The sequence below is a fragment of the Zonotrichia leucophrys genome, chromosome 10, assembly GCF_028769735.1.
Source record: "Zonotrichia leucophrys gambelii isolate GWCS_2022_RI chromosome 10, RI_Zleu_2.0, whole genome shotgun sequence".
NCBI classification, from domain to species: Eukaryota; Metazoa; Chordata; class Aves; order Passeriformes; family Passerellidae; genus Zonotrichia; species Zonotrichia leucophrys.
The window spans coordinates 11,834,583-11,861,097 of NC_088180.1; the positions used below are offsets into that span (position 1 = coordinate 11,834,583).

Sequence of the window (26,515 nt, forward strand, 5' to 3'; positions counted from 1 at the left end):
GAATAGCTTGACACACTTGTTGCCGAAAAATATGCATTCTAAATATTTCAGCACTGAAGAGCTAACATGTATTGCTTGATATTCCCCTTTTTGCAATTTAGCATTGCCGTTCTAATAAGGCTTTGATGTATAATATCACTTTAAAAAGTCAGTCACTCTTCACTATTTGGTCTATGCCTGTTTTGCTATGTAGGAATGAAACCAAGCAGTGCTTAGTTGATGATTAAATTTATCTATCTGCATTATTTCTGTTAATTATTCCAGGTGGGCTCTCCTACCTGCTGGGACGATACTCAGTAGTAGAGTTGTAGTGCTAAATAGCCTGCAAGTAACACTTTTTTATAAACCAGACTGTATTTAGCCTCTGTGTTTTCATTATAGCTATTTTCCAGACACCAAAAGCTGAGTTTGTTTTTTTGAAAGAGACTCCACAAGTATAAACTAGAGCTTAACTTTTTATTATTTGTAAATGTTACATGTTTTATTGCTGAAGAGCTTTATCAAAACTTTGCACAGGACATTGAATTCAGTGCTGGTAAGGGAAAATGATCCATCCTCCCTATGCAGAAAGCATTACATCATGGAGGGATGGAAACAAAGAGCTCTGAGGGACTGGGATAGGCAAACTTCCCTCCACTCACAGGAAATGGGTGAAGCCTTTCTTGAAATTATTATTCAGACATTTTGTGCTGTGAAGGAAATGTCTCCTGATAGCACAAGCTATTGGTTTCCTGTTGTGAACTAACAGTTTTGGCATAACCAAGAATGGACAGGAAGGGCAAATGATTGGGGGTCATTGGAAGAACTTATTTTAATGAAAAGACCAGACCAAGTAAGTGGGAAGAAATTTGGCCTGAAAAAAAAAAAAACTGAAATTAAAATGGGAGTGGGGGAAAGGGGAAAAAAAGGGCTCAGATGCTGATTTCTATAGTGGAATTAAACAATAATAACACCAAAAAAATGTTCCCCATGAAATGTTCCCAGGGTTAGCAGGGGGAACTCTGTTGTTGGGCAGGAAGTATTGCAGGGGGAGAAAGCCCTTTGTGTCCTACCTAATCAAGGGCCTAATTCAACAAATATATATCCGGCTTCTACACTGAGGAAAGCAATTTTTGGAAGGTTTCACAGATGTGCAATTGCTTGGGTTTTTTTTACAAGTAAGACCTTATAACAGAGGCACTTTCAAGTATTCTTTTTTCAAGCAGGGTGTATAAATAGCAGTGCCAGCAGGTCCCTGCACTGCCTGAGTGCTGGGCCAGCTGAGTGTGAGCAGGAAAAGGCAAAGGGAACACAGGCAAAGGCTTACATGACATGTTCCTTCCCAGCCTGCTGTGCCAGCAGGGAGGAGGAGGATTCCCTGGTCCCCACTGAGCTCTTTGGGGACCTGTGCCACCTCCACAGCCTTGCTGAGGCCGTGCCAGGACTGCCCTCACATGTGTGCTGCTGGCTCTTCTCTGGAGGGAACAGTGCAGAGCTGCTCCCATCTCCAAACCTTTCTCCTGGAGCATCATCACTCCAGCTCCTCTCTAAAGGGGACAGTGCAGAGCTGGTCCCACTCCAGAGCCTTCCTCCTGGAGCATCATCACTGCAGCTCCTCTCTGGAGGGGACAGTGCAGAGCTGCTCCCAGCTCCAAACCTTCCTCCTGGAGCCTCCCAGGGCTGGAGGATGGAGATCATGGCAAGGAGCACTCACTGAGCCCTGCCCTGTCCCTCACAAGGTTTCACTGCCAGCAGCAAAAAGTAAATCTAAAAATCTCTCCAGTGTTGCAGGCTTCTTTTTAAGATGGCAGCCTAAGTTTCACTTCAAACATTCCAATCATTCTATTTCTAAAAATCAATGAAATCTGCTTGGACTTCTGTGTTATGTACTTTTGGAGCAAGCATTTGCACCCTTGCAAAGATTATTTTGGTTGTATGGAAATTCAGGTTGTAGAAAGTGGCTGCCTGGTTCAGAAAAAACATGAAAAGAGTTACTTTGTTTTTGCAGATTCTTAAAAGGCTGCCTCTAAAGAGTCTTTGATGATGCCAAACCTAAAAGAGTTTGTAAAAATGTGTCTGAATTTGTCATGGGATTTAATTTATGTAGAATTTTTAAACCTATATACAACATTTTTGCTTTCTACTCTTAGAAAAATACAAACTTCAGTCACATTGGAATAATGCTTTTTTTTTAACATCTCCTTTTAAATATTTTTGTTTCCATTTAGGACTGCCAGCATTACCATGGAAACCCCCAAAAATAAAGACTCCCAGCCTTATGAGAGTACACCTGCAAGAGCAAGAACTGCCTATCAAAAGGGACTTCTTGATTATGGGTGTCACCTAAGGACATTTTGTGAGGTCAGTACGACTTTTTCTCTCAAAACTTATTGAAATTATATTCTTAGCATTGATACAATTTGGTATCTTGCCATGGACCAGTAACAAATGTCTGTTGCTATCCAATAGTGCTCTTTTAAATATACTATCTCTGTTTCAAGAGAAAAACCAGCTCTTGACAAACTGTAGAGTTGAGTTTTGAAGCTGTGAAATATCAAGATGAAATAAGCACTCATCTCAGTGAGACAAACACGTAAAATGCAGATCTAATAAGCTGTTTTAATATAAATCATTCCACTGGCTTCAGAAGGACTTGGATCAGAGTTACAAAGAGAATTGCAAGAATTCATCTGCTGCTTCCTAGTAGAGAGGTGGAGAATATTTACTAGTGAACATTGGCTACTATCAAAATGGATCTGGTTAGATTTTTCAACACTGCTAATTTTTTTTTTTTTTATTTACAGAATTAAACAGTTTGAAATTTTACAATTGCAATTAGTTCTGTGCAGTTTTCAAATTAAAAAGCTTTTTAGTTAATTGCAATGGCTCAGCATATATTTTTTCCAAGAAGAAGGCAGCTATGCTGGTAGGACTGAATTCAGATAACCTGGCAGTACATATGAATAATATTTTAAGACAATGTTCTTGTAATAACAAGCTCTCAAACCAACCAGATATTTCCATTCTTTTGGTGCCTACTCTCTGTTCTCAACTAAATGCATTGTATATTCTGCTTGCCAAATTGTTAAAATTTCCAGTGTATGAAGGCTTTTGATTTGTGTACCTTTCTGCAGTGTAGTGGCAATTTGACAAGCCTGCATCTGTAATGAGCACCACTGGGAAAATAGAGATTTTTGTTTGTTTGTTTTTCTGTATTAAGGACATTCCAAAACTAATGAAAAACTGAATTTTAAATGAAGCTAGAAATACACCTTTGTGTTATTACCAATAGCATAGGAAAATCACCTACATATTTTTTGCAGTTGTTTAAGCACACTTATTAAGCAGACTAACTTAAATGCACTCAGGTGTTACCAAGATTTGCTTTTCCCTGCTCTTTAATGAGCAAGGTCCTTGGCAGAACTGTTTTTCAGCATAGACAAACCTCAGAAATGCTATCTGTAACATCTCCATGGTATGTCTAACACCAAATGATCCTGTTCAAACCAATGGACACCTTGGGAAATCAGATGCTATTCCACATGAAGAGGAGCATCAGCTCTCCAGGAGTACTGAAGTATTAAAAGAAAGAACAAATTCAGTCCTCAAACCAAGTGTTTGCAGTACAGAGCTGTCTAGAGAGGGAGAGATTCATTCAAGCAGAACATTTAGCTGTACAGGACAAATTAGTGGCATGACTATTGATTGCACTGTCTCTGACTATAATCTCATCAGAATATTATCATTTTTCAGAACTGGAGCTTCCTGTTGTACAAATGACAAATTCTCCCAAAGAAGTCTGGTGCTTCTAAGAAGAGATATTTCCAAAAGTGCACAGGTATGTCAACAAGATATAAGAGTACTGGAGTAATTTTTGCTGAATTTACCAGCTTTAGGTACTGCACTATGAAATTTCTGGATGTTTGCAGTCAATAAGGTTTCTGTGTCACAAGATAAATGTTTCCCCAACAAATGCCGATTTGAATGTTATACATTCCCACTGCTTCAATTTTTGCTCTAGGCTAAGTAGATGATTATTTAATGTTGCTACAAGCTGTCGTATTACTTATGCTGCTCACCAAAGAGGTGGTTGTGTTTCAGCATTAGGCAGGGAGCGTTCCTGTGTGTGCATTTGAGCCCAAAAGGAGCATTCCAAAAGGTTGTTGCCTATGTTTGTTGATACCCTCTAAGGCTGATTGTTGTTGCAGACGGCAGCAGAAGATAAATTTCCCTGTGAAGGTGGGTAGGAGTGGCAATCAGATGGAACTGGGAAAGGGTTATAAGTGTTTTAAATTCTCGTGTGGCAGAAAGTGTGGAAACTGTGGATAGGTTAAAGAATGATGGGTTACCATGCAGGGTTAATTTTTCAGAAATGAAGTGGAGAAATTATAATGAAATTTATTGTAGTGGAATTTGTAAACTGGCATAAAATTGAGGTCAGTCATTGTAAAATTATTCCTCTTCCTTTGGCTGGATGCTCTGCACAAGCTGCTATTCCCCCTCCTACAGTGTTAAAATCACTTCTTTTCATTTGTGCGTGCTTTCTGGAACTGATGAGATTAAAACAGCATAATACCACTTCAACTCAATAGGGAATGATTGCAACTGAAAAGCATTTATTTATTTGATGTGAATCATTCTGTAGCACATTTCAGTTTCAGTTCTGTACTGGAGAGGAGGTTTTTTTGTCTTTTAAATATTTACTTAAATAGGAGAAGAGACATCCTCTGATGTCCCTGTCTGTGGCACCTTTACTTTGCTAATGCAGGTGAGACACACCTCTCTTCATAGTGCTGATGTATTGCAAAGGGACATTTAGGGTAGTTTCCATTATTCTAGTGTTACTACATCAAATCTTTGCAGTTGTATATGAGGATGCTGGTCAGTGTAAAAAAAAAAAATCATAACATAATGTAAGTATCATAGAAAAGGTTACAAAGAAAACAAACCAAAGAGTGGGTTTTGTTGTAATGCCACTATCTGTTTTCTCTATCTTACTAGTAGTTTTTGAAATGAAATATTAAATAGCCACAGTTTTATCTAAAAATGAAGTAGATGCTTTATGGAGAAAGTTTTGTCCTAATTAAAAGGACAGGTGAATTGTGGAGAGAATGACTTAATATTGTGGTAACCATAATATTTGAATTTTAATTGTATTAAAAAACACTGCCCCTTTAATGACAGCTTTCTTACACTAATGCATAGCTTTTCTTTTTTTTAAACTTAGCTAACAGTTCAGATCAGATCCTTTTATTCCAATTTACATACATGCCAATCATTCCAGGATGGAACTAACAATTGTATCGTAGCAAGAGTGCAAGAGAGTTTGTAGACAAAGAACATTAAAAAAAAAAATTTTTTAAGGCCAGTTAATATAACTGGAAAGAACAGGCAGGCTTTTGGACTCAAAGTCCTTTCTCTGGGTCTGAAAAGGAGTGGCAGAATCTAAGACAGAGACAAGATTAGGTCCAATTCCTCTTAGTTTAATCTAATTATATTAGCTAGGGCACTTGAGAGATAAGGGTTCTTAGCATGCATAGGGCAAAGCTCCCTCCCAGTTACAGCCATCACTCTGACGGGAAAAGTTGTGTTGCAAATTGTACATCAGTTTCCAGAGAGCTCCTGGGGTCCCTAACTGCTGGCACACACCCAGCCACACTGGCAGCACACACGGGCACTGCAATGCAGGGTCTGGGGTGGCTCTGGACAAGCCAAGTTCACATTACCATGCCAGGTCTGCACACAGAGCTCCCTGCACCTCCTCAGTGACTGTCCCACTGCTGGGGAGCTGAGTCCCTGCAGCTCAGTGCCTGGGGTTTGGGAGCCCCTCTGGAGTGTCCCCTGGGCTGCTGTGTGGACAAGATTCCAACCAGGCAAATGGGTGGATTACCAATATCCCTTGGAGTCCTTGGCCATCTGGATATGCTGCTACCACCAGGCTCATTCCTCAGCTTGATGAATGTAACGATTTTGGAAATGGCTGTGGCTGCTCCCAATCATTCTTTTAACAATTTCCTGGCCAGTTATTTTCAGGGTCTTGGCCTTTTCCTTCAAAGCTATGTGTCTTTATGTTTCAAGATCTCTGAACAGCAACTTGTACAGGTATGTCCCTTTGTGTCTACTCCTCATCTTGGAGCAATTGCCTTTTGAATGGGCTTGTGACAAAGTGACTCAGGCAAATGCTGCTCTAAATGACCTTCCCACAGACACTGAGAAAAAAGGAGACAAGCATCAGCTCTCCATTTTGCTGGGCAGGGCATACCCACTAAGCATACAGTCAGGTGGAAAGCAATGTGAGTTTCGTAATGGTGTCAGTAGCAGACCCCAGCTGCTCCCTCTGATACAACACACATAGGGACTCCCCAGACAAGGCTGGCTTCAGCACCATTTTACTCTGCAGTTCTATCTTCAGGGTTTTTCAGCCCCAACAGGCATCTTCTTGTGTATTTTAAGCTGAAAGAAAAGTCAGCAAACAAAAACTGAGTCTACACAGACACCCAGAAACAAAGCTGTTATTATAGGATATGCAACTGCTTTTTCTGAAGCATTGCTAAGTCTTATTCTCTCAGATCCGTACACACTGTCCAGTTCACATCTCAAACCACTGGGGAAAAAGAAAGTTCCCAAACGTGCTTGAAATACTAAAGCAGTCCCAGGAGGAAAAACCTAAACAAACACTGTCCCCCTCACTGAACACACCCCATGCTCCCCTAACCTACTGACACTCTCAGCACTTTCTGACTGTTCTGCTCTTCACAAGGCAGGCTTACATTGCTTGTACAGCTTTTTGTCACCCCTGTGCATTGTGTGCCTCAGTTACTGAGCCAGCTGTTCTGCTGATTCTTAGAAGGGCTTTCACAGAAAGGAATTCTGTATAAAAATGCTGCTGCTGCCCTGAGACTAGGTGGTGACTAGTGGTGACTGGTCATTAGGTCAGCCCCGGTGACTTGTGGTGCCTGGCACCACTGGTTACACAAGGGGCCAAGCAGCAGAGAGGCATTTTGACAGAATGGCTTCTGAGTGACCACTTTCCTGTTATAAATCTTTACCAGAGTATGTACATATCACTGTAAAGTAGACCAGGCATTTCTAATTTCCATTGCTAACTCACAAATGAGCTGGCTAGTTGGCTAGGGTTGGCTAGTCTTAGCCTCTTGACAGAAGTTGTAATAAAAATCAAAAGCTGCTTGTGTAAAATGATAAGTTATCACCTGAAATAAGGACATTTCAGATGCCATTTCCTTGAATATATGGTTAATAGTTTCAAATCTTAGGAAGCATGTGCCAGTTCCTACCCAGTTCATACAGCTGCACCAACTTCCGAGTCTTTGGATTCAGTTCAAATCTTGTTTTCAGTATGACAAGAACTTTTGGCAACACTGTAATTAAGCAACAAGAACTCCAGTAATAAGACAGACAAACAAGAATACCTTAGCAAGCAGGTAAAGATCTAAAGCCTTGGGAAGGGCTGGGTAAGCTTTCAGCACAAACAGAACCATAGCAAATTAAACAGGTTTGCTTAAATTGTACTTGAAAAGGCCACTCCTAGAAACAGATCTTGAGCTACAACCTAATTACTCCTTTCCAGGTGGCCCTTGCAGACAACCTGAATCCAGAATATCTAAAAGTGCCATGGTCTCGCTTCAGGCCACAGAACATCTTGTCTAGCTGGCCTCAAACTTATGGTCTCATCACAAGGACAGATGGGTTGTGGGGAAGTGACTGGGACAGGTAATGCTCAGGGCTTCCTCGCACTGCAGGATAAGGGTCTGATGCTGGGAGTGAACTTTAGTTTTTCTCCAAGTGTACTGATTATTTCAGCAGTCCCAAATATGATCCTGGGACCTGATCAGGAGTTTAATTCAAAGCAGTAAATTTGTTCTTTAGACTGTACTCAACTCACAGAGCTCCACTGGATCAAGGAAAGCCCCAAAAATTACACATTAGGTATGCACAGTTTCATAGCAAATGCAAATACTCACTTTAAATGTCATATGAATGCAGTGGATTGCATTAACAGCATGCTGGTGGCCTACTTAAATACTGGCATTTTCTTCTCTTCAGTGCATGTGCAATTTATAATAGCCAACTAACATCAGGAAGCTTTTCATGCTCCAAGGCTGAAATACTTGTATATTATACTTGTATACTGTACTACCCCCAAAGACTAATAGTAAAACAAGATAGGGGAATTCACTCCCTAGAGAGAAGACTCCTCTAGGCTTTAAGGACACATAACTTCCAATGAAAGCTTTACAGGAGAGCTGATATGTGCAGTATGACTGAGGCTCAAGACTACCCCAGTGTGTGTCTGTCTGATGAGGTGCCTGTGGCACTGCTGTAGCATTACAAACATGTACCAGTAAATCCACCTCTGAATGCACTTAATCTCCCTTGGGAATGAAGTTCATCTTTCACAATGCAACATGGTCTTCTAAACAGAAGGAGAAAGAAAAAAACATTTATCATTCTTGTGCCAGGCAGAGTTCAGCTTGAAAGAAACCGGATGAAATGTGTATCATTCATCTGAGGAACAAATCCACACTACAGATTTGTCTGAGAGACAAGTGAATGTGATCCAAAAAAGCTATCCATTTCAGAATGGGAGGCTTGAATTCAGTCCAACCAGAAAATGCATGCTGAGTAGCATCCATTTAGTCAGAGTAGTAATGGTTTCTTCTAAGAGCGCATTGCCTTGATCATTGTGTTAAACACTGTATATATAACCAACAAAAATTCCCATCTTTGCAAATGCAGGCTATCTGCCAGTTCCACAAAGGGATTTTTTTTTCATAAATAGCTACTGCAAAAGGGATGTTGCCTGCAGAGCAGGTTCTGTGTGCTCAGCCTACTGTGATCATCAGGTCTGAGGGCACAGTAAATGGAATTCACAAGCCTTTCCAAGTCACCTCCTGTGTAAAGCCCTGAACAGACAGTCCCAGAAGTGAAGTAAGGAACAACTTCCCCCTCCGCCCCTTTGGGCAGCTCTCAGACATGCCTTTAGCAATACCTAAAACAAGAAAAACACCTACAGCCACTTCAATGGGGCTGGTGGAAACAGAACGGAAATGAGAAACTGATTAGGTGGAGAGCCAGCTTCACATGCACTGAAACTTCCAACTTTTGTTCCTAACGACTTTTTAAAAACTGCTTCAGTTTTGCTAGTATTCCCTTTGAAAAAAAAAAAAAATCTTGGCCCATGAGCTCTCAGTGCCTACACAGATGAAAGCTGTGAGAGGCCTTAAATGACTTCAGCAGGAAACTACTGGGAAGGGGAGGGGTCTGTTTTCTGACAGTCCCATTACACATTTCTAGGAAAAATCTTTTCAAGTTCTGTGGACGAAAACGAAACAGAATTACAGCACTGCCTCTCTTTTGGAGACAATCAAAACAACACTTTTTTCTGCTCTCATGCTGTAGTGCTGCAAAGTAATTTCATTCTTTTTTTATCTCTCCTTCTTAGGATCTCGGGGTCAGGAATAGCACTTCAGAGTGAAGAAATTGTTAGAACCAACGCAATCTAATCTGCTCAAAAAGGACTCACGTTTGTTTCAGGTAAACTTGAGAAACACTTTGTTCTACAGTTGCTTTCATAAATCCTTCTGTCATTTCCCAAACTGTTCAGTGATCTCAGGAGTTTTCTGTTTAGTAGCAGTGACAAAGCACTCGACTACTGCAGGAAAGCTGAGCAATAACAGACGTCAGCCAACGCCACCCCCAGATCACTGGGGTGGAAGGTCATCCTCAAACAGTATTTCCATTTTCCCCTCTTGGTAAATTGCTCTGGGAAAAAAAAATCCTCTTTTTTTGGTGTAATGTAGTTAAAAATTAGGAAGTCACCACCACTAACACAAAGCTGGAATTCCTGGCTGTGTTGGGAATTTCAGCTGATGTCTCCACCCAAGCAGCGTGTGGAACCAATGTAATGGCTAACACAATTCGGAGCTTAAAATGGAGTGATGGTGCAGCTCCAGCTGTTTTTAGAAGTCAGTACAAGAGATCTTAGGAAGCATTAGAGAAGAAATAGAAACAGAGGTGATTTATGGCGTCTAGTCTGATGATGTGCACAAAGGAATATGTGAGTGACAGTGTAAAAAGCAAGGGAGAAAAGCATCACTGGACAGTATTACACAGTGCCAGGCTGAGGACCAAGACAGCCACAAAAAGTGATGACTGTTGGGACATATCTCATGGGAAGCAGGTGCATTGTTTTTCATCTGTGCTTCTAGAAAAGGCACAGTCCCCAAAGGTGAAGATACATGACAGCCTGGGATAGACAATAGAGCTTTTGTTCTGATGAAGATGAAAGGTTCACTGTGAGCAGACTTGGCCCAACTGCCCTTAACAGTTCCTGTGACTGGATTTGCTCTACAAATCCCTCAGTTATCACAAGCTGCAGCTCCCTATTTATCAGCTCATCCAAGCCAAATCTGCAAGGGCTTTTTTATTCCCGGAGAACTGAGCTGTACTGTTTGACCAAACAAGTTTCCACCTCCTTTCCCAGTCCTAACATGCAGAGAACCAAAATCACTGGCAGGGCACAGTGATGACAAGCATTTACCTTATTACCAAATATATTTCCATATAGGCCCCTGCTTATATAGTTCCTCAACTAGCTGCTAGTTCTGATGCAGATTTTTAGCAATGTAATAACTACTTAGTATTTAATGAGTATTTAGTAGTAATTTTGTAGATCTGATGTCTATCTGGAGATGTTAGACACAAAGGCTTTATCTGGTGAAGAGAATCATGGTATAAACTCTGTCCTCACTGAAAACAGAAGCTGATTTGCTGCCAACATCAATGCTTCATATTTGCACAGGGTACTGCGCTGTGTATTTACAAAAATAATTAAATAAATAGATAAGCAATGGAACTATTTGACAAGAACTACAGAGGGGTGAGACATTTAATAAAACACTTCTAGGGCTTTCATCTCAAAAAGCTAATTTAAAAGGTTGCCTATAAATAATAAAAAAAAAATCAGTGTTTCTTTGAAAAATCAAAATACCCAAACCTCAGGTAATGCAGTTCTTCACTACGAGTACAAAAACCTCTTCTCAGAACATGTTAAACCTGTACATCCCAGTTCCATATTGGCAGGTAGGACTCACTCTGCAAACTAGACCTAACTAGAAACATTTTGCTAAGCACATTCTAAAGGGCTATAATTCCCCCTCTACAAATGGTCTGAGAGTTCTGTAGTTTCTGGAGCGGTGAAATTAAACAGTTTGAAAATAAAATGTTTCGGGCTTACAGGACTCCTCAAACACTACTACAGATACAGCAGCAATTAAAATGACTAGGTTGAAATTATCATCAATTTGACTTCAGCACAGTGCTAGCTTCTTCCCTTAGAAACAAATTTAACATAATTTCACTCTGTCACTAACCAGGATTCTTTGGTTCTGATATAGTAACTATCACTAAAGCACATTAACAAGCTGAGCACTTTTCTAAAATAAAACTGTAGGACGTCAATGCAAATCAACAGTAAAAATCTATTTTAGAAGGATGTAAGAAGTAAAATAACTTAGTTACAGAGCATCTGAATGAGGAAAAGAAATCTTGTTTTGCAGCCCATTTCTGTAAACTAAAGCAGTTTGCTTTTTCCCCATTGATAGAAAAAACCTGCTAGTTTTTGGCATAAACCCCCCAACATTTAACGTGTTATTTTTGATAAGTAGATTTTGAAAAGAGCAAAATATGAAGGAAGGCTTTCATTAATCATGTAGGATATAAATTTTTTGGCAGGTGAAATTCTTTATATTTTGGAATGAATAGTCCTGAGGTAGAAGGGCTAGTTCAGAGTTATTGAAAGAGAAGTGTCCATCTTACCATCTTACAGCATTTTTCCTACAGCTGTACTGTGACCATTCTTTATGCTCCATTCTCTTGACAGGAGTGACTTTCCTTGGACATCAGTGATTAATGGAAACTCCAGATCACTCCAGTAAAATGCAGTCTCACAAGGAAGAACCTGCAACATCTCAGAGATCACAGTCTTAAAAAGGATCCAAACCCAGTGAGCAACTGCATCCTCCATAAATGAAACCTGTCCATCTTCTAAAAATCATCTCATGGGGAGGAGATGTCCACAGTAACAGCAACCAACTATAACAGCAACCCAGGAGAAGCTATGGCTAAGGTAATAACCTTTGGGAAAAGCTTTTAAAAAGTACTTTGACTATTTTAAAATAATGTTACTATCAGATAGATTTACTAGATTTTAGAAGTCTTTTTTACTCAAACTTCTTCCTGATCACCACTGTACATTTGCAAAGTATGTTTATCATCCAGTCTTCTCCAAACCACCATTATTTTCAAAGGAAAAGGGAAAAATACTGCAAAGGCTTCAATGATGTGAGTGAATTATTTCATTCACAAGTGCAGCATGTGCTCTCTCTTCTGTAATGACACAGTACAGAAAACAAGAGGTAATTAATGCAATTCCTTTGCCAAATGAGTGGGATCTTATAAAGAATTGGCACATAATTCTGATTTGAGCTTCCTTGTTTTAAACAAAACCAAACTTAATACAGAACAATATAATGTACTAACATGGTCCTTTGCCATATTTTTCTTTTTCCCCCAATACAAGTGTCTGCAAAGTGCTGGGCCTGTAATCAAAGGACACTCAGTGCCCAAACCAGCACTGTTGATGCAGCCAGACATTTCTGTGTGCTGCAGTACAGCCATGAAAGTGAACCAAACAAGAACATTTGGTCTTTTGTTGTCTTACATACCAAGAGAGAAAAGCATGGCTCTGCCTCTGTTCTACCCAATGAACAGATGTGGGTTTAATCACATACAAAAGAAAATGCTCACAAGTTTCAGACTGTGACTTTGATATTTAGGAGTAAAATTTCTTTCTCAAAGAAAGTAATTTTCATCTAATTATCTTGAAACTGTCCATAAAAGGAAGATAGGTAAGGAATTGGATAAATACACCAAATAGGGTTTCCTTTGGAGTTATTTTCTGCCACTGGAGAGAAACCTAAGGAAATTTTCATAAACAAAGCACTCGTGGCAAGATAAGAAAAGAAGCCTCAGGGTCCAATATCAGAAAGTTATAGGAGATTCTTCAATAAATAGATACTACAGAGCAGTGTAAATTCAGATGCCTCCTCTGTCTTGCTGAACTCAAAGCTGCAAATCAACTCAATACACAAGGTTAGCAAACAGCAGAATTAGGTAAAATAGAAGCAGAAAATGCCATACAAAAGCCCCAAAGGACACCTTAAGGGCTATAACTTTAATCTGGCCACTAACCTACTATCCAGCTCCCCTGCCTCCCCCCCAGCTCAAATCACCTCATAAATACCTAAAGCAGATTATCCTTCCTTCTGGGGAGCATTAGAGCTCTGCCAAGATGTGTGAAATGCAGATCCAGGGAACACAGATCTGGGGCAACTCTTCAAGACACATTTTGGAAGGATGTCCACGGCATGGAGGTGGTTGGCATTCACATCCAGAGAGAACAGGGATGATTCCAATGCCACCAGGATCTATCTCATGCACGTGGCCTCTGCAGGGATAATGTGCACAAAGGGATCTCTCTCCCACATCTGGGTGCTGCACCAGGAGCAGAGGGTGGAGGGACAGAGATGAAATCTGTGGTTCTGATGTGAAAGCAAGATGCACAATGCTGGCATCTGGCAGCCATAAAACACTCATGAGGCAGAGCTGGGCCTTGGGCTGCTGCCAGCCAGGGTGCCTAAAGGATAACAAGAGCTTGTAACACATGCAGAAGGGTCAGGATGGCAGAACACAATCATGGCCCATGCAACTGCAAATTCCCAGCTCCCCAGGGTTTCAATAAGAGTGTACCCAACATCCTAAATTAATTTTAAACCCACAGGCATTCAAAGTTCATCACAAATGACCAGGCCCACAAAGCATCCAGACACAAACCTCCCACTGAAAATCAGTGGGAGTTAAGCCCCTAAATACTCCAATAGTTCTGACCAAATATTTTCCCTTTTCCCCCACCCTTAAAAACCCCAAGTTGTGTTGTCCATTTGAGCCTCTCTTGCTCATAGCTTTTTTCAGTCCTATATTTCACTGTAATTTCTTGGGAGCATCCCAACCTGCAGTGTCCAGGCAGCAGCACCTATCTGGAGTTTCAGAGATAGCGCTGGTGTCTCTGGAGCATGCAGCACTCACTTCAACAACTGCTCTTCATCCCACTCACGCGTTACCAGCTCCATTTACAGGCACAAACTCCTCTAATGCCAGTCACAAGACAAGATTACAGATCCTGAATGAAACCACGTCTAAACTCAGTATTAAGGAAATTTCATGCAGCAGTTTCACTTACAAACTTTCTTGCAATGCCTAGGACCTATCTGAGTTTCTAAAAAGTGAGTTTTTAATTATGAGCAGAGAAACAATAGCTCACTTCAGCATGAAAAAGAATACACCCATTATTTTTCCATGCTCTGTAATTTAAAAATAGGTCAACTCATTAGCTTTAAAGCTTTCAAAAATACTAAAACTGAAACACAGGGCTCCGTTTCTTTTTGTTTTTTAAGCCAGACCCAGGGATTGAAGAGTTTTAGACCAATGACTACTTTAAGATGATGAAAGAGGATAAAGTTTTTGAACTATGAATCTAATATAGCCAGAACAGATTGATTTCATAGTAAATTTTTAAACAGAAAGTAAATTTTTAAACATTGACTAAATTTGAAGCATTTAAATAAGACCAGTGCATTAACTGCACACCAATTCAGAAGTGCTGCAGGGCCTATAATTTGTCACTCTGCACATACAGATCAAGATGACTTTTCTCACATTTTTCCATTGTGTGCATGGTCAGAATGCAAACAGGGGCCAAAGTGCACCTGAACAGCCAATTGAGAGACTTCCTATATGTAATGTGAACCAGACAGAATCAATACACACTGAAAAAAATTGACTAGGAAAAGGCAATTTCTTACTCTGTGCTTAAAACCGTAACCCTCAGGGCCAGAATTGCTCTCTTGACATTTTGTAAGTTGACAACAACAGAATTATGGTTAGTGGGACATTGAGTCCCAGTGCTTCCCAAGCACCTTCTGCATGACCTGGGGGACACCTGCATTCAGTATGAAACACAAGTTCTTCAGTGCCCAACAGGCTTCAGGGCTGTGTTGTCTATCCCCAGACCAAAGTTCAGCTGCCCAAACAAAACTGCTGGTTTAAGATCTTGATAGGTAAGTCAGACCAAAACCCAACTACTCTGAGCCATCTCATACTTCCAGTCACTTCAGCTGAGAATAATTTGATTTTAAAATTGAATTTAAGCAAGTTGTTAGTAATCACTTTTCAAGTATTTATTTTATTGAGGGAGGGAGGAGAGGAAAATCAAGCTATTTGGCTTTCCAAGTATTTAACATAAAACCCAGAAGAGCTCCATCTGGCAACCAGCAGGATTTCTAAATAATCTAAATAGTATCTACATAAGAACCAGGCTGTCTATGGAGTGAGACAACTTCAACTTTTACAGCCACAAGAAGTCTTTATTAACATAAAAGGAAATTATAAAGAATTACGTTAGAACAGGAACAAGAGCCTGGCAAGCTGACAAAAGACCCCAGGAATCTCTGCATTAATCTTGAAATGCTGCTTTTGACTTGTTGGAATATAGCATCATACTCTGCATGGTTTTAAAAAAACAAAATAAAAACCCTCTTAGGTTCAAAGGACTCAAGCACAATAAAACCAGCTCCAGGAAAATATTCAGATTAATGAAAATCAATATGTAATTCCTTACTTTGCTACACAAAAAACAACCCTTAATATTTGAACATACTTTGGAAAACATCAGTATTTAATTAAAGTCATGGAAAAAGCCCTTCATGTCCATAGATGTCTGTCTTCATTAAGAAGATGGTTCTGAGTAATGCTGCTAATTATGTAAATTAAATACACTTTTTTGAACTAGTTTTACATATAGAAAATATGGTAATTCTAATTTCCAAGTAAGTAAATACCTCAGAGTATACAGTATTTAATTTTCTGACTTACTCATGTGTAAGATCTGTCCTTGCACTTCATACCTAGCCTATCCACTTTTTGGATCATTTGTGAGTGATCCAAACCTGGTGGTGGTTTGGTGTCATATGGGAAATATTTAACTGGTCCTCAATGGCCCTGTCAAGTTGCCATTGGGATTTTCTGTCAGTTTCTTGGCAAAAAATCAAACAGTGAAACAGTGGGCCCAAAAAAACATGTTATGGTGATCCTGTGTGGATAGGGCAGCCTTGAAGCTCTGCGTTTTCCGCTATCCCTGGGCTACAGGAAGAGAATTTCTATCTTTATCATTGCCCATCTGGCACCTTTCACAGGCAGCAAGAACAAAGAAGTAAAACGTACTGGCCCCTACCATCTGCTTCTGCTTGTGAAGTCTGGAGAGAGCCCGATAGGGAAGAAAGCAAAGAAAGATAAAACCCAACCCCTTCGTTTCCCACCAAACTGTTCTGGCAGGTACACGTTGTGCCTGGATTGTACATCTCTTAGGGCCACCCCAGAGACCTCTGGTTCCCCACAGCAGCCCAGCTGCTGAGCACAGAGCATCCCAAACCCTCCCAGCCTCCTGCCAGCCCTGAGAGAAAGGCTCTGCTGGCTGAGAGTTGCTTTATTGGATCAGCCGCTGCTTTATCTAGCATAGGAAAATTCCTGTGGGTTTAATAAGAGGTATTGCCCTACAGATTTTCCCTGGTCCCACCTCCTTTCCCATCAGCCACATCCCCTGTTACTGCAAGGCTGCATACACCATGTGTTGGCTGGACCCCTTCTGTCTCTGACAGAAGTTTGGCCAAAAAGAGCAGATTTTCTGCTACTTTGATCATTTCCTGTGGTAAAAAGTGAAGGGAATTATCTGACCCAGGGTCTTTTTTTTTTTTTTTCTTTCTTAGTTTTGAAAAATAACATGGCTTTACATTTGCAAGTTCCCTTAAATAGTGTACTTGCTTTCCAACAGCATTCTGCTGCTGGTTTACTGGTTGCCTTACAAAACTTACTTTTTTTAGAACCAGAAAACACATTGCTCTGATCTCAAACTCGAACTCAGCTGCTGTATTATTACATCAGTAATGACCTTCCCCATGTTGAAGGAGCAACCACAAGATAGTATCAAATTTACAGACAATACAAAGGTGGCAGCTCCTTCCCAGTTAAAAAATTATTACATTTAAAAAACAAGCTTACTTCTCTTGTGGTGGGGATAGCGTTGTTTTTGGCTACAAATGTGCATTGCATAATGTCTTTAGAAATAAGTTAACCATTTTATTAAATGCACTATTAAGAATGCATTTAGCTATGACATATGTGATATAAGCACCCTAAAACTTTTTTTTTTTCCTTCAAGGCTCCACATCAGAAAATCTCCTGCTTGTGTAAGCCCATGACCCAACAGTCACAGTACCTGCTGATTTAAATGGTGAGGAAGATTTGGGAACAGGAGCCTAACTATGGTGCCAAGTGAGAATCACTGACCTCAATGGGCCCTGCAAGTGCACCCTGAAAACTCATCCATTTTGTATTTCTTCTGGCCCAGAGTGTACAAAGTAAGCAAACAGCATGAATCTACCTACTGAACTATTGTCTTGTGTCAGAACTAATATTCTATAGGAATAAATGCCAAATAAATTATCACAATAAACATTAAGTCTATAAATGTGGCACTACAGCATTTAGATACGGATATTCACACTTAGTAGTGGTACCCCACTTTTTTCAGCTCAGAAAAATGCCATAATGTGCAAGTTGTGCTTGTTGGCATCAAAACTCTGGGGTTTTTTTGACTTTGCTATGCTAATTACATGAGTAGCCAGATTTTGACAGATACAGTGTTAAGCTGAGACCAGGGTGCAGCGTGTGCCTCCATTTGTGTGAGCTGTACTCTCAAAAGAAATGATTGAATGTTTTGACCTGTTAAAATTACTACTGTTTTAAAACGTTACAGGAAGTCACTTTGGTGAATTTACTATTTGTGTATATTTATTTTTTTTATCAGCCTGTTAAAAAATCATGGCCTGGCTACATTTCCCACTTTATTTATAAAACTGAATCTTTCCTGAATTCACACAGCTCAAAAGGAAAGGAACATCTAAGGCAGTCTGGTTTCTTTCAGTATTAAAAAAAGAAGAAGATACGTACTTATTTATATATGTATGCATGTACCTCACTTAAAAATATAATAAGAAAGGGGAAGAAGAATCTACAGTAACCTTGTTAAAACAAAAATTGCACAAAACCACTTCAAACAAGATCTTACCACAACAAAAATCAGCGTTATCATCGTTAATAACACAGTGCCTTTCATATGCAGAGGTAATAAGGAGGCTGTACTGTGATCCATATAATCTCAATAATGTATAAATGAATCAAAAAGGATCTAATTAGTTCAGCAGCACCAAAAACTAATAAGTAGAAACATCAAAAGAGCCAGCGGGACATTCCATTTTTTTTCAGAATTGTCTGTTTTGTGTCTGGCAGGAGGAGGCCCCACCATGGAGGTGACAGCACCTGGAGCTCAAGGATGCTGCTGTGGCTGTGCCCTGCAGCTCCCAGCCCATCCCTGCACATCCCGCACGGATCCTGCCCCACCGGGATCCGCACAGGAAGGGTGGGGCGGGCTCCTCACCTCCTGTCTGCAGATAGCACATCCTGAACCAACACTGCCCCTTTTCCTCCTTCCACACAGCCCCGGCGGAAAAGGAGAACGGCCACTGGGGAGGCGCCTCGGCTCCCACGGACACACGCGAGGGAGGGAGACCAAGGAGAGATGGGCAGAGACTGCACCTAGCATGGAGCCATGGGACCTCCCTGAGCAGGGCCTGCACCCAGCACAGAGAGACTGCACTCAGCACAGAGCCATGGAACCTTCCTGAGCAGAGACTGCAACCAGCATGGAGCCATGGGACCTCCCTGAGCAGAGACTGCACCCAGCACAGAGAGACTGCACCCAGCACAGAGCCACGGAACCTCCCTGAGCAGAGACTGCATCCAGCACAGAGAGACTGCACCCAGCACAGAGCCATGGAACCTCCCTGAGCAGAGACTGCATCCAGCACAGAGCCACAGGACCTCCCTGAGCAGAGAGTGCATCCAGCAGAGCCACAGGACCTCCCTGGAGATGGCCTTGGCCTCCTGCGAGTCCATCCCGACTCCTACAGCTGCTCCTGCCCTATGATGGGAAAAGGTTTGTGTATGCACACCTGAGAACCCCTTAGCAAATACCTGTGGAGGCATCCCAGTCAAAGGTAGAACACTGTGTGCATAGATGTACTTATTAAAATAAATAATTAGAATAATAATAAGAATAATAAATACTTAGAACCTGTGTTCTGTGTGGTGAAGTATGGAAGTGGGAGGACTTCTGTACTTCACCACATAGCTGTGGGCAGCCATGCCTCTGCAGCACTCACTGCATGGCAAGAACATCACACCCTGCAGAAGTGCAGCCCGGGCTGATTATGGCAAAGAATTGTTCACACAATTCACTGAAGTCAGAAAAGTTCAATTTAAATATAAACAGAACCTAACCCAGAGGTCTGCTGTACTTAAGGAATTATTTCTCTCTAACCCTGAAGATTCAGATGTAGCTTTTATGTCCTCCAATAGATGTGTCTGTCCACTACCCAGTAATGGTTCACTCCACTTAAGTAAAAGCATCATATGCAAGAGAAACAATAATGCTATAAAACAAAGACCTTTCACTACTCCAGGTCCATTCCACACCCAAAGCCCAAAGGTTTCCTTCTTCAAAGAAATAAACAGGACAGTATTTGTTGAGGTTTAAGCCACAGTAACATTTTAAGGTGCCAATAGCTTTCAACATGGTTTGATCTGCAGACCTATTTAAAAACCCAATTATGCAATGGAGCAGGACAGAGAAACAAAACCTCCTTTCCAGAAGATTTGCTCTTCTATTTAACAGAACGTATAGAAAGCATCAGATCTCACAGGGCCAGGCTGACAACATCCATCACTACAGCTCTGGGAACTACTGCAGCATGCACAAAGCTCCACTCACACCTCCCAAGGAATTCAACTGGAGGTCAGCTGCACCTCAAAAGCCAGCCATGGTCTGCTGTAATCTGCAACACCAAACTCAAACTGCTGTGACAGAAATCTCTGCTGAGGAGCTCCAACACAAACCTCTGAAGAATTAAAGTCCACTCCAGCAAACCTTCACAATCCCAAGAAGACATATGGCACACGCCAGTCTAACCAGCAAAGTTTTCTAAGAAATCATATTGAAACTCATAGATTTAACACACAGATGGCCCACAACACCTACAAGAATTAAAATTCAAAACCTTCTCAAGAGGTAACACCAAATGCTGCTAAAGACAAACAAAGCCAGGCTGTGCCCCGCTGCAGCAATCACCAGTGCTCTGCACAGCAATCCCAGTGTATGCAGCACTGCCCAGCTGCCCACAGTACAACTGGAGCAGCTCTGTGTGCTAGGGCTAGTACTGGGAGAGGAACAGCATTTATGAAAATAAAAGAACTGAATTGAAGCCTCTATGCTGCTGTCTAGAACTTACAGTTACGTTTGTACCACCCATTCCCTGGGGGAAATGACATACAATACAAACAGGCCTAGTTGTTCAATTATTCAAGTATTAAAAGATTCACAGAAAAGCATCTGAGAAACATAACATTTTAATAGATGAAATAAATACTCCAGTACATGCAAGATAAAAACTGACATTGGAAAAAAATTAAAAATCACTTTTGTTATAGTGTAATTTTGTTTGTTTGTTTAAACACTCACAGTAGCTTTTCCCCCAGTTTGGAAATCAACACATGGAAAACATAATCCACAACCTCCAGTCCTTCCACTCCTACACACCAAATGCACTTCTAACCTAACACTTGATGCAAAATAAAAAAAAGTCATACAAAACAAAAACAAACAAAATAGTAGCTACATCCATCATCTATGTGTTGTTGGGTTTTTTCATTTTTTTAAATGAGTTAGAACTGAGGTAACCTTTTTCCTGCACAACCGAACAGCAAAATTTAGAAGGGAAATTTCGGAAGACAAGACAAGACAAACTTTAAAAACCGCACCCAGCGCGATTAAAGCTCTTTTTTTTTCTCCTTTTTCTAAGATACCCCCACCTCCCCAAATATAAAAAACTTTGAAACAGTTTTACCACTTGTGTGAAGACCTTGTTGAATAAAGGAAAATTTATCTGCAGATACTTGCTTAACTTTAAAGTAAAATAAAAAGAAGCCAAAACTGGCTACCTTTATTAGTACATATAGTTTGAATACGTTCTGCATCTTCACCACATGAAATCAAAGGATTGGGCTCATCCAAGCAAATTCTTTGGTATACAAAAAAGGGGTGAGGAGGTGGGATATTATTTTCCTTTAGCAATGACTGGGATCTAAACAGAAGATGTGGGGGTTAATTCACAGAATTGGAGTTCACTGGCGGTAAAGTCCTGGGTGAAGATCTTTCTCTTAGTGCCTGAGATAGCAGGTTGCAGCCATCCGAGACGGCGCAAGCTGAGTTCCTCAACCGTTCCCTGTAATCGCTCATTTTGGTGCTACTTTCGGGGTGTTGGGCGATATCCCTGAGGCATTGGGTCAGGAGCACACAAGCAGATACCACGCTCATGGCTCCTCCTAGGATGGCAGTTTGCACAGCTTTGCCCTCTGGATTAATGGTGGCAGCTTTACCCAAAAACTGGGGCTCAGTGGCAAAGCCCACCAGAGCATAGACGGACTGCACCAAAGGTCCACTGAACAAGACGCACCGGTTCCTGGTCAGCTCGCTGGGCGAGGTCTTGACCTCCTTGACACAGGCCAAGAGGGCAGAGGCGCTGGTGCTCATACATTTGACACTGAGTTTGAACTGCTCCTTAGCAAATTTATCCTTGGATTTCTCACTGGCCAGCACGCAGGCGTCTGTCAGGAATTTCAAGTTCTTGGACATGTTCTGAGAAACCTCCAGCAGGAGCTGAGGGCTCATATCTGCCAAAGGGGTGGTCTTCAAGACCCCGCAGCCGTGCTCCACCTCATGCCTACATCGGGTCACCTTGTAGCGATCCACCAAGCCAGGCATGGCAGGCTGGGCCCCCGGAGTCTCCACTGCAGCCAGGTAGGCAGCGTGGGCAGAGCACTCGGTCAGGGAGACCACCAGCTCCCCCATCTCCATCAGGCTTTCTCCCACCTCCCCGAAGCGTCCCATGTTGAGCTGGCTCTGGACGTCATGGGTCAAGATGGAGAGTCCTTTGGTCCTGGCAATGATCGTGTCCCTGCACTTCTCAAAGGACTCACCGAAGACAGACAGGCTCTCGGTGTTCACCGGCCTGGTCTCGCTCGACAGCAGAAGCAGATCGGCCACCAGTTGCATCTTGATCTTGCAGTGGTCGCAGATAGAGATGAGCTTCTTCCTCTGCAGGGAGCTGCTGCTGGGGATGCCGCCGCCGGAGACCTCGCTGCTGGACTTGCCGGAGCCACCGCTAGCCATAGCGCCGGGGGGGCACTCGCATGCCGCTCGCTACCCCGCTGCTGCCGCCTCCGCCGCCGCCCGAGCAGTCCCGACTGAGCCCGGCAGGATCGCTCTGCCTTTTCCGCAACATCATTCCATTAATCGCCGGGAGGCAAGAAAAGGCTCTGGGCGCCGGGGCTGCCGCCGCTCGGGGAGCGAGCTCGGCCGGGGCGCCCGCCCCGCTCCGGCGCCAGCCTCCGCTCCTACGGCGCTCCCGCGGCGGGGCGGCGCTCGCCGGGCGCCCCCGGGCCCCGGTCTGGCATCCTTTAGCTACAAATACGTATTTTTTTTTCTCCTTTCCTTCTCGCACGCTGGCTCGCCTTCCTTCCACCGTCTCGTCCGGCTCGCCGCCTGCGGGATCCTGCGCGAAGTTCCCTTCAGCGGACGCGGTACCTCAGGGACGCTCCTCCGCCGCGCGGAGTTGGGGCAGGGGCGCAGCCCTCCAAGTTGCTACCGCGCCCCCGGCGCCTCCGCTCGGGGAGCGCCCGCCGGGCGCAGCTCGCAGGGGCCGGAGGGGCGGCGGCTGCGCACCATGTGCCGCCCCCGGCGCCCGCCGCGGCCCCGGCTCGCAGGAAGCGCCGCGGAGGGTGTGGCCCGCCCGCCCCGCACGGCCCCGCCGCGCACCCGCGGGGAGCCGGCCCGGGAGGGGAGAGGGGCACGGCGGGGAGCCGGGACGCGGGGGAGCGTGGGGGGAACGGAAAAAAAAAAATAAAGAAGAAAGAGAGGAGGGGGTAAAAAAAAAAAAAAGCTCCACCGGATCCGGGTGCTGGGGCGGGCGGGCGGATCCGTTCCCCTTCCTTTGCCGCTGCCTCACTCCTTCCTGCCGCGATCATTCACGCGGGCGCTGCGCGCTCGCTCCCCGCCGCCGCCGTCCATCCCCTGCGCCCCGGGCCCTCCTCGCCGGCTCCCGCGGTGGCGCCGCCGCACCAACTTAGGCTCTTCCCGCAAACAAGGGTGGTGGCCGCGGGCTGCAGCCGCGGATGCTGCGACCCGCCCGGCCTTGCGCTCCTCCTGCCATCTTCCCTGGCTGAGCGGCCAACTCCCAGGGAGGGAAAAAAAGAAAAAGAAAAAAAAAAAAAAAAAAAAAGGGGTAGGAAATCTTCGTTTAAATCCCTTTCTCAGGCTTTCAGACAAACTACTGGGAAGCGGCGGCTGCGACGGCGCTGCCAGCCAGACGCTGCACGGCTCCGGGGGAGCTCCCCCGCCCCGCTGCCTTTGCTGTAACCTCACTTGAGCCTATCGAAATCTTTTGTGCGGTGTCACCGCCCTTCGTTTAAATCCTGCCCTCCCCCCGCCGCCGCTCCGCGCCCGCCGCCGCTCGCTCCTCCCAGGCGGAGGGGGCAGCAGCGCCGGCACCGCCCGCCCGTCCCCGCCGCTGCCCCGTCCCCGCCGCGCGGGGCTCCGGAGGGGCTCCGCCAGTGCACACACTGCGGCGGTGCCCGAGGGAGAGGCCGCTGGGAGGAAGGCGAGAGGCAGCCGGACAGCGCGGCCCGGGGCGCACGGAGCTGTCGGATACCGGGGAGCGAGGAGCCGGCCCGGCCCGGCCCAGGTGCCGCTCCCTGCCCCGGGCAGCCCGCCAGGTGAGTGTGGCGTTCCGCTCGGAGCTCCCGGCCCGCGGGCGGCTGTCCCGGGCCGGGGGGCAGAACCCGTTCCTGTGACAGAGCCCCGGGCAGCGCGGCTCGGAGCGCGGGCCCGCTTCGCTCATCCCGCGGGCTCCGGTACCCGGGCCGGGCTGGCCATGCTGAAACGGGAGCGCTGGAAACGCGGGATGGGGAACTGCCGCAGCTTTCTTTACACTCAAATACTGCTCTCAGCACAGGCCCTGACCCAGATTTTAAACCAATGAAGACGAATTTGGTCTGTTGCTCTCCCGTTTCTGTCGCTGTGTTTGAACACTGGTTACTGTTTATTAGACTTCAGCAGGGGAAATGTAAACCTACTGACACTGCTGTGCACTGAAAGCTCTACAAAGACTTCCTCTGATCTGTTTCCATTCTGCAGCACACGGAGAACTTTTTGAGATTATTCTTGTCAAAAGCAAGATGTCACGCTCAGTAAACTTGAGGCACACATCAGATTCTGTCCTGTTGTACAGTATTGGCATCGATATAATTCTGATTAATCCAAACCCATGTTGAAACCACATCTTAGATTTGTTACGTATTTTGCTGTAGCTTAAGCTGCAGCCAAATAATATCATTATTTTGTTCCTTTCAATCAGAATTCTCTTTTTAAGTCAGCCATTAATTCTAGGCATTTACAATGCATTCAGCATTAGTTACAGATGTTACAGAGCTCCAGAAGTACATTTGTCCCAATTCACAGTTAACATCCTACATTCCTACTGCTGCAGGGGTATAAGTGACCTTGAAATAAATGGAAATTGAACCAGATTCCTCACTTGCAGTTGCAGGTCAGATCCAACAATACCCTGGCACAAACAGAGTCCACCAAATGGATTCCATACATTTAAAGAACTTCAGACAACTTTATTTGCACATAATCTTTGCCATTAGCTAGAAGAACCTTTGGCCTTCTCATTGTAGAGCAGGATGAACAGAGATGTGAAAGTGGGGGGTTAACAGGGTGTACATATTTGGGGGGCAAAGGAAGCCCTTGCCATAAAGCCAGGCTTGAGGAAAGGGGTAGATTCTGGTCTATGGGTGTGTCAAAAATAGGGCAGTTCTCCACCCATCCCTCCTCACAAAAACAGTGTGAGGGAAATTCTGTTTACTTGAGTCAGATTATAGCAGTTTCAAGGAAGGTCATGATTTGGGCCTAAACAATTTTGGCTTACTGCCAGCGACTTGTTTTCAAAAGTATAAATAGGAATGATTTCAGAGTACTCTGAAAAATAAAAATCAATGGGCAGAAGAAGCCAGCTGAACTGTATTTCAAAGTATTTCCAGATACATCTTTAAATGAGGTTAGATAGTATGCAGCACAAGGAATGTCTCTCATAAATATTAACCTAGTTTATCTTTAATGAGGATTGACTACATTTAATTAGGGTTTGAAAGATTTCATTTTAGAAAACGTAGGTCTCATCCCTGGCTAGAAGAGGTGTTACATGACCTAATAATCTTTTCCATTTTTAGATGCTGCTGCCTGCCATGATGCTCTGTGTGATTTGTGCCATTCCCCAAGGACAAAGGGGAGAGATCCTTGGTTTGGACAGGTCCTGCAGTGCCTCCTGCACCAGTCTCCCTCCACAGAAACCCAGCTGGGCCTTAACCATGGCAGTTCCTGACCAGAGCTCTTAGTAACTGCTACAATATAAAGCAAATTTTTTTCTAGCTCTTATAACCCATCCACCAGACTGATCCAGTCTTTATCTGCCTCAGTATTAGCCAGGGGGAAAACTGGTAATTTTTGTCCTGTGGTAGGTGTTGCATGTGGACAGTGTCCAAGGAAGTCTTGCCAAATGCCATTGTCCTCCCATAGTAGCCCTGAGTGTTCAGTTTTTCTGCATATTAAATGTTTGGGGAAGAGTGACTTGACTTTTGCTTCTTGAAAAAATAATATAAAAATACCACCTTCATTAGTCATTTTTACCATGCAAGTGGCTTTTCCTGGAGCAGGTCCCTGTGAGATCCATCCTGCAGACTTCAGGGTTGCTGCCTAGGTACTCCTGGCCTAGCTGGAGTCCCTCTTAGTCTGTTTCCCATGAACATGCAGTCTTATTCTAAAAGGCAGCCTTGGAGGTGGATTCTCCTGGGCTGGTACCTGAGCAAGGTATGTGCTTTAAAGTGCCAGTACATGCATCTCTGAGACTTGTACTCAGTGATGTTTGGGTAGGTATTTCCTTCTAAGTCTTCTGCACATCTCTTTCAAGGAGGATGGGTTTATACCCATTTATTTCAGTGCAAAGGTGATCCAGGGGGCTTGGGCAGCTCACTGAACTGGTGTAAAAACTTGGATGATGTGACAATCATGTGGCCATGTTTGGCTTTGAAAAGATTTCACTGCCAGAGTCTGAATGAATTAACTCTCTGGGGTTCAAACCAGCAGGCATTGTCAGATACAAGGGATTAA

General features: G+C 43.6%; 1 protein-coding gene and 1 long non-coding RNA gene across 2 annotated transcripts in view; one reads left to right on the top strand and one right to left on the bottom strand.

The window, feature by feature from the left end:
- LOC135452520 (uncharacterized) overlaps nt 1-19,305 on the top strand; it is a 32,492-nt gene extending 13,187 nt beyond the window's left edge. The window contains exons 2-7 of the long non-coding RNA XR_010441641.1: nt 2,208-2,340; nt 3,733-3,817; nt 9,443-9,534; nt 11,882-12,127; nt 17,333-17,531; nt 18,463-19,305. This is a non-coding gene — a long non-coding RNA (uncharacterized LOC135452520). The remainder of the gene's footprint in view (nt 1-2,207; nt 2,341-3,732; nt 3,818-9,442; nt 9,535-11,881; nt 12,128-17,332; nt 17,532-18,462) is intronic.
- A 1,309-nt stretch (nt 19,306-20,614) lies between these two features.
- Nucleotides 20,615-23,521, bottom strand: TLNRD1 (talin rod domain containing 1). The gene has a single exon (XM_064722693.1). It carries the CDS (start codon nt 22,457-22,459, stop codon nt 21,392-21,394), a length of 1,068 nt encoding a protein of 355 aa, XP_064578763.1. The 5' UTR covers nt 22,460-23,521; the 3' UTR covers nt 20,615-21,391.
- Between the last annotated feature and the right edge of the window lie 2,994 nt (nt 23,522-26,515).